General features: G+C 46.4%; 1 protein-coding gene across 5 annotated transcripts in view; it reads right to left on the reverse strand.

Annotated features, from left to right (window-relative positions):
* The window catches only part of fat3a (FAT atypical cadherin 3a), a 249,990-nt gene that overhangs the window by 117,768 nt on the left and 117,561 nt on the right, over window positions 1-14,661 (reverse strand). For all 5 annotated transcript variants that reach the window (XM_083773881.1, XM_083773878.1, XM_083773880.1 and 2 more), the window contains exon 3: window positions 8,122-8,439. In XM_083773881.1, the coding sequence (XP_083630007.1) occupies window positions 8,122-8,439 (318 nt within the window). The remainder of the gene's footprint in view (window positions 1-8,121; window positions 8,440-14,661) is intronic.

Below are 14,661 nucleotides of genomic sequence, written 5' to 3' on the forward strand. Positions count from 1 at the left end.
TGCGCACAGGTGGTGAAAAACAACCATGCTGGTCACCCACCCACCCACCCCCACACACACACACACACCCTCACACACACACACACACACACACAACACACACACACACGGACATACATTCTCTCTCATCATGATGCATGCACTGTACAGTACTGTGCATGGCAGACCGTTGTATCGATTTCCATTTGCAGTCGACCACCCCCCCCCCCCCCCCCCCCCCGCTCCATCTCCTAACACCTGATCTGCGAGGCCTTCCGGAAGATTGTTCCGCGTTAAGTGCTTAATTAGTGCCATCATCCCATTCTCCACAGCCACATCCATTAGTTGTGCATTAATAGCTGAACTGAAAACCCTTTCCCTGTACCCGGTCAATATGGACACCACAGACCGTGCACAGACACATGGGAGACAAGACCACACAAAAGCACACAAAAAAAGCACAAAACCAAACAGAGACTCTGAAAAACCTCCACTTCAGAAGTTAAACATGTGGAAGAGAATGACAGCTAGAATGAATGGAGAGAGAGAGAGAGAGAGAGAGAGAGAGAGAGAGAGAGAGAGAGAGAGAGAGAGAGAGAGAGAGAGAGAGAGAGAGAGAGAGAGAGAGAGAGAGAGAGAGAGAGAGAGATTGTTTTGTTCCCGTTTTGCTTGGCAATGTAAACGTATGTTTTCTCATGCCAATAAAGCTCCTTTGAATTGAATTGAATTGAATTGAATTGAGAGAGAAAGCGGGCTAGTCTTGCAGTATAGCCAGCCAATTATATCTGCGTCTGGGGCACAACTATGGCAAACTACCTGTTAAGGGGGAAGAAAATAGCACTAATAATAAAACACTTGCACACTGTAGTGTGTGCGTGCGCTGCATGCGTTTGCTTCTGTTAGTAAGACTGCCAGTTCTTCTGAAAAACACATTTCAAACACAATGAAAACGTGGCCTAAACAAGCGTGTCGAAAACCATTATCAAAGCACTTGAAGATCAAGAGGGATATCATTGTCACTCATACAGTACTGGTCTACAGGCAGAGATATGTATCATCGTCACTTACTCATACAGGACTACAGGCATTGGAGGGATATGTGCTAAAACGATACAATCACATTATATTGTTAACTTATAACAAGATAAGAAAAGTAATAATAGCCTACTTACTGGGTGTAATGAAATAAATAAAGCTGAGATAGAAATGAAGAGAAAGTACAGTTATAGAATGGCAGGGGTGATAAACCTCTTGTGACAGTCAGGTATGGATATCTTTAGTAGCACTGTCAAACACACACACACACCACACACACACACACACACACACACACACACACACACACACACACACACACACACCAAACACTTTCTCCCGCAATATCAACACTGCTGTTTAGGCTATTTCCTTTCCCCCACATGTCTCTTTCATTTTTCAAAATCCATTTCACCTGTCCATGTACATTGTGAAATTAACATTTTGAGCAGCAGGATTCTCCCTCTAAACACATACACAAACTCTCACACACACACACACACACACACACACACACACACACACACACACAAAAAACACTTTCTCCCACAATATCAACACTGCTGTTTAGGCTATTTCCTTTCCCCACATGTCTCTTTCATTTTTCTTCTGGACATGATGAGATTAAATGCCGTGACACCCCCCCCCCCCCTCCCCCTTTTCCAATCAGCTTTTGTTCCTCTTCATGTCATCGTTGCATTTTGCATCTCTCTCTCTCTCTCTCTCTCTCTCTCCCTCCCTCTCTCCCTCTCTCTCTCTCTCTCTCCCTCTCTCCCTCTCCCTCCCTCCCTCCCCCCCATCATCTGGCCACTGACCTTTTATTTCATTCAGAAACATCATCTCCGCTCCCTCCCTCCCTCTCTCCCTCTCTCCCTCCCTCCCTCCCTCCCTCCCTCCCTCCCTCCCTCCCTCCCTCCCTCCCTCCCTCCCTCCCTCCCTCCCTCCCCTCACTCCCACTCTCTAGATGCTGCATGCCACTCTCGTGAGCAACCCGACATGACGGGTCATTCTTGCAAAGAGGTAGCTGTTAGTTTTCCATGGACGTACGCATGGCGCAGAAGGGGGGCTCCTCTGAGTCACTTGTCAAGTGCACGGCACTGAGATCTGGAGAGCGAGAAGGTGGCTTGTGATGTCAGTCGGGGGTTGGCAAGGAAGAGGATATTATGACCATGGCACGGTGACTCATGGCGCTGTGTCGTGTCATGGTGACTCAGGCTCCAAAAAACACGAACCGGAGCAAACCTTAACTGAAATCAAATCATGTCCCAAAAAAGTACGTTTTGACAGCAATTTCTGCGATTTCATGACCACATGTTTCATTCTGATCTGAAAATAAACTCATAGGCCCGTTGGCCATGGGACCGAACATTGCCATGCACACTTTGTACGGCATGTGATTTGTAAAATAAAGTTCACTCGACTTTACTACCCAGCCATATACCATCTCAAAGATTGACATGCCCAGCCCAGCCTCATATATTTGACCCACATCCACGGAACATGTTCGGTCGTAGTTTACACTCCACAGGTGTGTGAATGTCTGGGGCCCGGTCAGTCAAAGCACTGCCCATTGGGCGAGCAGCATGGCCTGGTCAGTCAAAGCACTGCCCAGCAGCGGAGGAGCGGAGGAGCCATGGACGGTGGGTCCAGCACTGTCCAGCTCCCTGGACTAGAGGCTGAGGGGAGACATTGAGCGGACAAGCTGCCTCTTGAAGGCCATAGTTATTTTCAGAGGTCGATGCCAACACTGCATTTTCACAGTCTTATACTATAGCTTAAAAATATACCAGTCACGCACCCACCCACACATACACAATGAAGGCACACAGATGATGAAATGAACGTGCGTCTGTTTGCAGCGCTAGATAATGCTGTATTTATTTTTAAACGATTAAATTAACTATGAAATCTAAGCGCTTCTTTTTTTTCCTCTTATGAATGTGACAGGGGTCACATTCATAAGACACGATAATGTATCTCTGCTTTGCGTAAAATGGTGTGAAAACAACAAGTTTATCTCCACCAAGTCGGTGGCAATACGTAATATAGAACCTTGACTTGTGTGTGTATAGTATCGCAAAGCAACTGCCTTCTGGCATGTCATTATTCATCCATGAACAAAAGCCCCCCTAGCCAAGCACTAGCTTAGCGCTGCTGCATATTGCATTTCAATACGCAGAACTGATACGCTATAGCAGGGAGGAAAACAATAAACAAACTAAATTTAGACTGGAATTTGTCAGCAATGTAGGGCAAAGGGCCTAAAGGAGCAACAATTGCTTCGGCGGTTATACCCCGGTGTGGTTTTACAACAGCATTACATGCAAGTGAGCTAAGCTGAGGGGGAGGAGGAGGGGGGGCACGATGACAAGCAACAGGAGACAACGAAAAAGAATGACGCATTAACACTCAGTGTTGATTTTGACAGCACATTTTGATTTTACTTTTTGTCATAGTGTCTTGAATAGTTTTCATTTACTTTTAGTCACCTGGAATGTTTTAGTGTTAGTCTAGTTTTAGTCGACTTAAAAATCATATTTTAGTCGACTAAATCTACAGTTGATTTAGTCGACCAAAATGTATTGTGGCGGGCCTTGATTCCGTCGTAATGACTGATTATACACTTGCAGAAAATTGCCGCGCTGAGACTCTTTGTGAGCTTGCTATTTTCAGCGTAAAATGTATTTTTACTTATACTGGATCTCTTGTCCACTAGTACCTTCCTAACATTTTTGTCTAGTTTTTATTTGTTGACGAAATATATGCGTTGCATTCTGGACTGAACGGAGTAGTTCTAAGTTGCAGTATTGATACTAACTGAAGTAAAAACACATGTGGGTACTTTTTCTACACGGGTAGACGCTTTGTGAGGAAACCATGGAGGAGGGAAAATGACAGAAACACAGCAAGCGAAGCGAGGAGACAGAGACGGAAGGAAGGTGGATGGTTTGGTGTCTCCCACAGTAAGCGAAGCGAGGAGACAGACGGAAGGAAGGTGGATGGTTTGGTGTCTCCCACAGTAAGCAAAGCGAGGCGACAGAGACGGAAGGAAGGTGGATGGTCTCCCAGTAAATCAGAGAGGAGGACTGCCACAGGCATGTGCATGAGCTGCACAGTCCCTCATCAATGTTTCATCACAGCATCTAATATTCTATACATACAAACACGCACGCACGCACACACACGCACGCACGCACGCACGCACGCACGCACACAGCACCTACGGGGGAGAGAGAGAGAGAGAGAGTGAGAGAGAGAGTAACAGGGTAGAATAACTACAGCTCAGATACTGTAGGTCAAGGAGACACAGATTATTAGGGTATAGGCCGGGAGAGACTGGGATTATGCGAACCCAGAGAGGAACCGTGTGTGTGTGTGTGTGTGTGTGTGTGTGCGTGCGTGCGTGCGTGCGTGCGTGCGTGCGTGCGTGCGTGCGTGCGTGCGTGCGTGCGTGCGTCAACACCAAATGAGAGGTAAGGATCAGAGGAGAGGGAGGGGGAGGGAGAGAGAGAGACACAGAGACAGAGAGAGAGAGAGAGTAGTGGTAGACACCTTGTTTACACAGATGCGGGGGCCTGGTGGGTGTGAAGCGCGCTCACGTGACGGAGCGGATCGAGGCATTGCGGCTAAATGAAAGATAAATATAGACACAGCCAATTAGCTCACAGCTGACGAGAGTAACGCGTGTGAAGGACTCATCGTCTCACTCTCCTCATTTCTACCCCCTCCTCCTCCCCCTCATCCCCCTCCCCAGGGCCCCCCACCACCCCTTCCACCTCTCTACACATCCTCTGTTCATTCTCCCCTTCCTTCTCCGTCTATCTGCATTTCTCTGCTCTCTCTCTTCATTATCTTAAACAACCTGGGTGTGAGATAAAGCTTATTGTGTGTGTGTGTGTGTGTGTGTGTGTGCGTGCGTGCGTGCATGCGTGCACTCTCATGCCTATGGCACTCTTCAATTATGTTTGAATCTATAGTTAGACTTAAATGAACAGCTGTATAATGAGGCTGCACAAACAAACAAACACACACACACACACACACACACACACACACACACACACACACACACACACACACACACACACACACACACACACACACACACACACACACACACACACACACACACACACACACACACACACACACACACACACACACACACACACACACACACACACACACACAAACACAAACACACAGAAGTGACGCAAAAACATTAAACCATGTAACAAGATAATTTCAGGAGCGGTGCAGGCTGCTCAATAACACCTGATTGTCTGTGTTCTGCGGATCTGAAAATGTCACTTCGCACCTCAGTCTGGACAGTCTCCTGTTCTCCAGGAAGGAGAACAGTCTAACTCAGTCTGGACAGTCTCCTGTTCTCCAGGAAGGAGACTCAGTCTAACTCAGTCTGGACAGTCTCCTGTTCTCCAGGAAGGAGAACAGTCTAACTCAGTCTGGACAGTCTCCTGTTCTCCAGGAAGGAGAACAGTCTAACTCAGTCTGGACAGTCTCCTGTTCTCCAGGAAGGAGAACAGTCTAACTCAGTCTGGACAGTCTCCTGTTCTCCAGGAAGGCGGGACATAATAATGAAGGTTGAAATGGAACAGTGGCTTCTGATTGATCTGTGGTGCGGGTTGAGGAAAAACACCAGTTTGACGTATCAATGCGCACTGCACAGCTACCGCTGTTGTCCTGCAACGTCCCCTTATCATTCACTAAACTCACCCCACACAGCTACCGCTGTTGTCCTGCAACGTCCCCTTATCATTCACTAAACTCACCCCACACAGCTACTGCTGTTGTCCTGCAACGTCCCCTTATCATTCACTAAACTCACCCCACACAGCTACCGCTGTTGTCCTGCAACGTCCCCTTATCATTCACTAAACTCACCCCACACAGCTACTGCTGTTGTCCTGCAACGTCCCCTTATCATTCACTAAACTCACCACACACAGCTACTGCTGTTGTCCTGCAACGTCCCTTTATCATTCACTAAACTCACCCCACACAGCTACTGCTGTTGTCCTGCAACGTCCCCTTATCATTCACTAAACTCACCCCACACAGCTACTGCTGTTGTATTGCAACGTCCCCTTATCATTCACTAAACTCACCCCACACAGCTACCGCTGTTGTCCTGCAACGTCCCCTTATCATTCACTAAACTCACCCCACACAGCTACCGCTGTTGTCCTGCAACGTCCCCTTGCAGAGATGACGTATCAGCAACAACGTGGCTACGTAACAACAGTTGACGTTATGAAATGCGAGTCAAGCAGCCTCTGTCCAGACTGAGTAGCGCAGCGACATCGTCTGTTCCGCGGAACGCAGCCAATCAGGCTGGAACCCAGGCTACTGATTGGCTGGAACCCAGGCTACTGATTGGCTGGAACCCAGGCTACTGATTGGCTTGAACCCAGGCTACTGATTAGCTGGAAACCAGGCTACTGATTGGCGGCGCTAGAGGAAAACGAGAATTTGACCATTCCTCTTGGAGATATGTTGGTCACAGACAGACAGACAGACAGACGTCACATAACCTCAACATTGCCTCTTCTGGGAGGTAATCATGGGGAGTTCAGAGTGGTACTTAAGCATAATGGAATGTCCACAGAACTTTTCATCCTCAGCCTAAACTGGCTAATCTGTATGCAAAGAGTTGTGTCCGTTACTTCACCTTTGTAGACATCCACAATGTTTTATTTGTATTGATGTCGTGACTCTGCAGGAGTCTAGCCATCTATAAGAGGGTCTGTCTGTCTGTCTGTCTCCAGAGCTAATCTAATCTAGCAAACCACTAGACTGAACAGCGTCAAATGTCTTGTGCACACCTACTCGACCAAGAAAGTACCCGTGGTGAGTCACGGATTTCACGTTTTCAGCGTCACTCACGACTTCACGCCGACTGGGCGGGCACTGCACTCCGTCAGATCCTCAACGATGTAACATTGATCGGTCGAACTGTTGTCGAGATATCCAGCCGACAGATACACACCCACATATTACTCACTCTCACGCACATACAGATATCATGCATTTATACAGTGTAGAATAGAAACTGTTATGATTTAGAAGCCATTCTTTCACTTCTAAATGGGTTAACTGGCATGTAGCAAACCCTAATTATCCTATGTGACCCCAAATGTATGAACTCCCGCTTATCTCACAAGCACACCCACTGACATGCGCAACACGCCCGACCTGTCACCCTTAACTGCACTGACCTCCATTACTGGAAGGAAAGGAAAGAGTCTACAACACAAACCCGGGGCGAATAATTCCGCCACAATGTGATACCATTAAGAGTTATATGCAGAAGGAAGTAAACTGAGATGTGAGCGTGTGCAGAGAGACACACACTGTTAAGCACAAACAACACGCGTCTCTCTCTCGGTCAAATAGAAAATGATTCAATCAATCACTGAGGAAATTGGCTTCTGCTGCAGTGGCAAGCCAATAAAACATTTGACGCATGCCGTCAGTTACATAAGGGATTTGACAAACTGGCAATCAACACGAGCACCGTTGCTAATCTCGGCCCGTGGCATCAACAAGCTGAGCGAATGAAAACTACCTAACTGTCAGTCCCTACAAAACTAATTGCACTTCACTTACAGACGGCCCAGAGGAGCCAAAACAAAACTCCATTATACCTTGAAGTTGCCGAAAGAACCAGGACGGGATTTATTTTCAAAGCCTTTCATCTCAACACTGGCTAAGTTTCCACTTCCATTCTAGCCTGGCATGGCCAGGCTAATATCACTGCATAGATATTAGTCTGGGATCTCATGTGTGAAACCTGCATTTCCAAGGGGCAGATACAAAAACAAATGCCTCCCGATTGGTCCCTCACTACTTGGGAGGGAGTGAAATCCAATCACAACCGAGCGGTGCCAGACCAAATCTGTCAAGGGCAAAATGTTGTTTTTTTGTTTGTTTCAATGGCAGATTCGCCAGGATGTCCATGCTACTTCCATTCAGTGCAACCTGCAAGTTTGTGATGCTACTGCAGTGTCCAATACCATGGTACCATCATTCCAAACGTTCTGATCGCGCGCACACACACACACACACACACACAAAAACGCCACTCACCGGTGCGAGCGTTGATGGTGAAGAAGTTCTGCGGGTTCCCGCTGACGATCCTGTACGTCAGCTTGTCGTTTCCGGTGGGCGCGTCCGGGTCCTGCGCCTGGATGTGGATGACGGACGTGTCCCGCGGCGAGTTCTCGGCCACGGCGGGCCGGTAGGCGGGCTCCGACGTCAGCGGGGCGTTGTCGTTCACGTCCTCCACCTGCACGAACACCTCGATGGCTGCGTGCTGCGGCACCACGCCGTGGTCGCTGGCGTACACCGTCAGCCAATAGGAGTCCTTGGTCTCGCGGTCCAGCACGTCCGTGGTGTAGATCACGCCTGCAAGGGACGGAAGGAGATGGTGTAATCTCATCAAATCAAATCAAACCAAACTTTATTTATATAGCACATTTAAAACAACAGAAGCTGGCCAAAGTGCTGTACAGGTTCCATCAAAAACAGAACATCAACAGCGCCCATCGGCACACAAACTAGTAAAGGACAACATAAAACTCATGTTTTAAGACAATCAAGTGCACTAGTAATAGTACAGTTAGTAACAGTTAGTAATTTATCTGTAAATGCACCACACACGTGTACGTGTGTGTGTACGTACGTCTGTAAGTCACGTAACTCGAAAACCGTTGGCCCCACCCATATGCGTTTGTTTGTATGTTTTTCTCCCTGTGCAGGGTTCATTTGCTTTGTTTCTCTCCCCCAGAGTACAGTTTGTCTCTAATGTCAGTGATTTATGTTCCCTCTGACCCACAGCTGGACCACAAGGAGGGGGGCATTGCGGGCAGACTGAGTGATCCCAGAATGATGTGTGTGTAAACCGTGCCTTACGGATTCTCTCATCTCCCTGCTGTGAAATAATATCCCTGAATACATTACGGGGCTTTGCAGCAACACCAGGTCTGCTTAGGCAAGGACAAAGACACACGATTGTTCCGTTCAATCAGGATGAAATAAAGTGTGGCCAACAAAAATATTAAAATGGATTGTAGACAAAAGATTTATTTATTATTATTTGAATGTGTCCCTTGACATAATACAGTATACCTAGAGAGTATACCTAGAGAGTATAATACAGTATGTAACTCCATTAATTAGTCTATAATGAATTCAGTTTGTGCATGAATGAAGTGGGACAATGTTCTTGTTTCGGTACTATTCAAGTTCAGCGCTAATGACTATCACACACCCCCGGTCTTCTTTTACAGACACAATATGTGGGGTATATTCCCGAGACACCGGCACTCAACAAGCCAGGCCTCTGGCTTTTGGCTCACCTCTCCGTTGATAAAATCAAATAAACTGAACCCGAAAGACCTCCGAAAGACCAACGACTTCTCCCAAACTATCACGCTGTGCTCTGGTAAACCGCTTTGTGCCTTTAATCTAAACACACATACACACACACACAGCCAGCCAAAACACCGCCGAGCCTGGCTTTAGCCAGAGGGCTTGTCTCAGAAAGCAGCAGTGCTGTAATTGTGAAATGCGGGAGTCTCCAGAGTTGTAAAAATGCTCTCAACAGAAAACCTTGACGGTGTCTGGTCAATGTTGACATGTCATAGGGTAGCGCTGTGGACGTCTGTAATGCTATCAAGGCCTCAGTCAATGTGTTTAACACATGATCCACTCCTACCGACCGCCGCCAGAGTATATAGGGTGCTTTGCTCCACGGCATGTCTAGTCACAACTCGTGTGATCTCTGAACTGTGTGTGTGTGTGTGTGTGTGTGTGTGTGTGTGTGTGTGTGTGTGTGACGTGTGTGTGTGTGTGTGTGTGTGCGCGCTCGTGCGTGTGCGCATGCGTGTATATGTTCCTGTGCTCTCATGTGGGTTGCATGTCTGACACTGAGTGTTTGCATATGTCAGTATCAGCCAGATACACTGTGTCTTAAATGTAAGTTTGAAGTTTTTTTTCATTCACTTCATCGCTCTTGTGTACGTACATGCGTGCCTCCCTGTCTGCCTGCCCGCCTACCCGCCTGCCTGCCTGTCTGTCCGTCTGTCTGCCTGCCTGCCTGTCTGTCCAACAGTTTAGGCCACAGCCTCCTCTATTAAGTGGCGCGGAGCTAAACATTGATTTGGTTTGTTGAGTGGTCGATTAGTCTCCCCAATAAGCACACCTATCCATGTTCAAACCTCTTGGGCTTGCACATGAGTGCTGTTGACAAACGCACTCTAGAGTGTAAAGTTAGGAGTTACCACAGAGAGACACACACACACACACACACACACACACACACACACACACACACCCCTACAATGTTAGCATCATGTTCTTGCTTCCATTAGCTCTCATGCTTCAGAGCAGGACAAACTCATGAGATATTTAAGTGTTGCTGAGCGACTCGGAGCTTTCAGGAGTGCTTGAGCGGAGAAAGACACACCCAAACATGATGAGCCTCCATTAGCATCAGCTGGATCAGTCAGACAAACATGCTTCTCGCTCAGTGTGCGTGTGCACTTGTGCGGAAAAGACGGGTTAAATGGCAGACTGGTTCGTCCCTTTTAGACGCTGAAATGCATAGTCGGTAATGGAACACTTATGAGGGTCTCAAGTATGATATAAGCTTGGGGGCGAGAAATGGAAGGGAGAAGAGAACCGGGAATCAGGAGAGACACACACTCTCCACACACAGGAGAGTGCACGAGTCCTGACAGATTGTACCATCACAGTTTAGAGCTTTGATACATACATACACACATAAATACAAATAAAATAAAATAAACCTTTGTATCAGGGTAAATGTCTATTCTTTCTTTCACAGGATCTCAGTGTAATATGTACGTATTTTGGGGTTTTCTAGTAGTGCATGTAAGGAATTCAATCTGTGTTATTCCACTGTGTTTGTGTGAGATTGGGTTAGTTGTTACAGTATGCCGCCATTGCGCTGAGCAGTGGGCGGTCACTGCTGGAAGGTTACTTCCAGCACAGAGGATTTCAGCACAAGCAAGCACTGCTAAAAAAACCCAGCAAATCACTCTCAGCAAAGGGCACATGAAAACATACGGCATTTTAAGACTCCACTGCGGTCTTTTGTATCGGAGAAGAAAAGCACAGGCTGCACAAAGGTATAAAAATAAACAATGTCATGGTCTCCCGTGGGTAAGGCCCAAATAAAGACTTATCCAGCTCATCTCATTCTGTTCCAAACTTATCGCCTACTGGGACAAATCCACTTTTGCTGAAGCCTTCCACAGTACAAACACATGGGCTGCAGTGTGCCGCAGTGCTGTCTGTACTGGATAAAGGGGAAAGAAACCTCAGGGGGCCACCGTCCAAATCGGTGGGCCGGTGGCCCGTCCAAACATCCATAACTTTTTTTTTTACCAGCCGCCTGCGGCCTGGCCCTGTCTGTCACTTTATCTTCCCTCTCTCTCTGTGTGTGCCTGCCATTCAGGATGCGCTTGAGAATCTTCTGCGTGTGTGTTTGAAAACTGGCCAAATCTCTCAGAAATATAACACGTTGCAACACCTTGTGAGCTTGTCGGACTGCTACAGTATGTTCACATTAAATCGCCCACAACCGTAACTGTGGCAAAGGGCAGTTAACAACAGGCACACACACACACACACACACACACACACACACACACACACGGAGTGAGATAAATATGGCCTCGGTGTGCTTAATCAGCCAGTTACAATAATAGTAATAGTCGCAGTTATACAAATCAGAAAAAAGTACCCATAATATCCTGGGAAAACAAGCCTGGGTATGGTGGAAACTGACATTATGTACCAAGGTTGAAGTCTCATTCACGATCAATGAAGCAGCTTCGGCTACCGGAGGGACTTAATTATTGTACACAAATCTAGATTAAACTGTCAACTACTATATGAACATAAAGTATTTAGCAAGGTTGGGGTTTTTTCCGTCCCTGCAAACCTTATGGCTTACAGGAAAGGTAGGGATAGGGGATTACGTCTATTTAACAGTAAAACGTTACAGTTACAGGAAAGGCAGGGTAGGGATAGGGGATTACGTCTATTTAACAGTAAAACGTTACGGTTACAGGAAAGGCAGGGTAGGGATAGGGGATTAACGTCTATTTAACAGTAAAACGTTAGTTACAGGAAAGGCAGGGTAGAGATAGGGGATTACGTCTATTTAACAGTAAAATGTTACAGTTACAGGAAAGGCAGGGTAGGGATAGGGGAATACGTGCAACGCAGCTCATGAGTTCTATTTGAGCGATGTTGCATTACGGCCGTTTTATCGCTTTGCTCACGATCAGAGCTTCCGTGCTCCAGACTGTATGACGGAAGCATTTGAAAATTGCAAGAGGCAACAGTCTGGCCACGAGAGACTACTATGTGGTAAAGCTATCAACTGGCTGAGTGTGTAAGACCCCCCCCCCCCCTCCCACGTACCCCTAACACTTCCCAATCCCCTTCTGCTCCACATTACAGTACAAAAGGCTAGCGACTCCCACCCGCCATCTCCTTTCAGTTTCAACCTAGTTCAACTTAAAGATATCTAATTCAGTCAGTCAACTCAGTCATAGGAGATATACTGAAGCAGGGAGAAAAATACAGCACTTAAATCATAAACATTGCTTTTATCTCCTCCAGATATGATTGAACACACACACTCTCAATGGGAGCATACTGACATGCATTCATGCAGAATTGCTCTATACATGCTATATCATCAATAAATCACACACACACACACACACACACACACACACACACACACACACACACACACACACACACACACACACACACACACACACACACACACACACACACACACACACACACACACACACACACACACACACACACACACACACACACACACACACACACACCTTGCCATTTCTGTCCTGTGGGAACACTCAATGCTCAAGGTTAGCTGTAATTAATTCAGTTTTGCCCCCTGCATATTCTCCCTATCTTTATGTTCATCCCCTTTTCCCCCTCCTTCACGATGTCTGTCTACCCCCCCCCTAAAACACACACGCTTTGCTGCAGTACAATTAATAGCTAGGCACCATGGTAGAACATTGCTTTTAATAGTCTATAAGTCGCTACTTACATTCCTGTTTTTCAATTAGGAGCCTGCTGGAATTAACTACAAATGTCAGGGGTGCAACGTATGAAAAACACAAAGGAGTGTGGAGAGAGAGAGAGAGAGAGAGAGAGAGAGAGAGAGGGTGTGTGTTGAAAAGCGAGTGATGAAAAGAAGCAGACAGACTACACACACACACACACTCCCTGAGGTCGCACACAATAAAACACGGAAACTAACCAGAGCCGCCGCATTGACATGGCTCTGTGCTCCGCTACACATGTCTGTCAGACCACTGCAGCGTACTGGATCACTGGGCCAGTTCTTTCCACAGGACGGTCGTGCGGTACGCATGCACCGTTTATGATGGATCGTGTTTTTGAAGGACCTGCGAGACATTACATTCACATCCTTAACCCAATTAGGACTGAGGCCGATTAAAAAAATAAAAGGTTTACTGGAAAAACCTATGTTTCTGTGTCAGCGGTGCTCAACCTTTTTCATGTCAAGGACCCCCAGAATTATCTGTATTTGGCTGCGGACCCCCATCTGAAAATATGTTGCCCCCCCCCAGAAGCAAAGGTTAAAAAAGTTTGCTCTGAAAGAATATATATTCAAAGATTTGCGTCACATTTTCACGATTTTTCAAAAGTAGCAGATCTACAAGCTTGTAGATCTGCTATTTTTCAATAGCTAAAGTTTAGCATAATGCTTAAAACACCCATCCTGAATGGGTTAACCTTCAGGTCACACACTGTGCCACTACACTAATGTCAGCAAAGCAGTGCAGGAGAAGGTCATACTTCACATAATAAAGCTGGTGCAAGGAATCTAATAATACTGCCAAGAAATAGGGTGCTAAGCTAGGCATGCATGCACTACACATAAAGTAATGAATACTGAACAACTAGTTAAGAGGGCATATCGATAAAGCACATTGTCCACAATAGTAGAAATGCCAAGAGCTGTGCATGTCAGAACAGATGCAGATGCAGTTGTATGTATTGTATAAAAAGAGTATTATATCTCGATGATTACCGACTCTAATCCCAAAGTAATTACTAAACCTATCTGGTAATCAAAAGGCCTACAGACTTGCACCGAACATAACAAATGGGAACATCAGCAGAGGTATAGCACTCCTTCTAGACTACCCGTGTAGCACAAAACTGTGAGTGAAATTCAATAGGCCAATATGAGAGTCTTGGGCTTAATTGGAATTAGTAAAAGATTAATTAAGGTTGTGATTAGTGGTTCCACTAATCCAGGAGAGTGGAGACTCTCATTCATAAGAGTTCATTAATTCCAACACGGCCGCACTGCAAAAGTCTGCGTTTACATGCTACAGTATATAGCTTGAGGACAACATTTTCAATTTGTTATATTATTCAATTATTATTAGCCAAAACACAGCCTAAGGCATGTGCACGTACTCAGCAAATGGCTATCATCGCCGCCCACCTCATGAACATGGCCTAATAATGTATGTACAACACACGCATGTGCTAAGAACGCAGATGTCATTA

Source organism: Protomyctophum parallelum (genome assembly GCF_964188405.1).
Source record: "Protomyctophum parallelum genome assembly, chromosome: 9".
NCBI classification, from domain to species: Eukaryota; Metazoa; Chordata; class Actinopteri; order Myctophiformes; family Myctophidae; genus Protomyctophum; species Protomyctophum parallelum.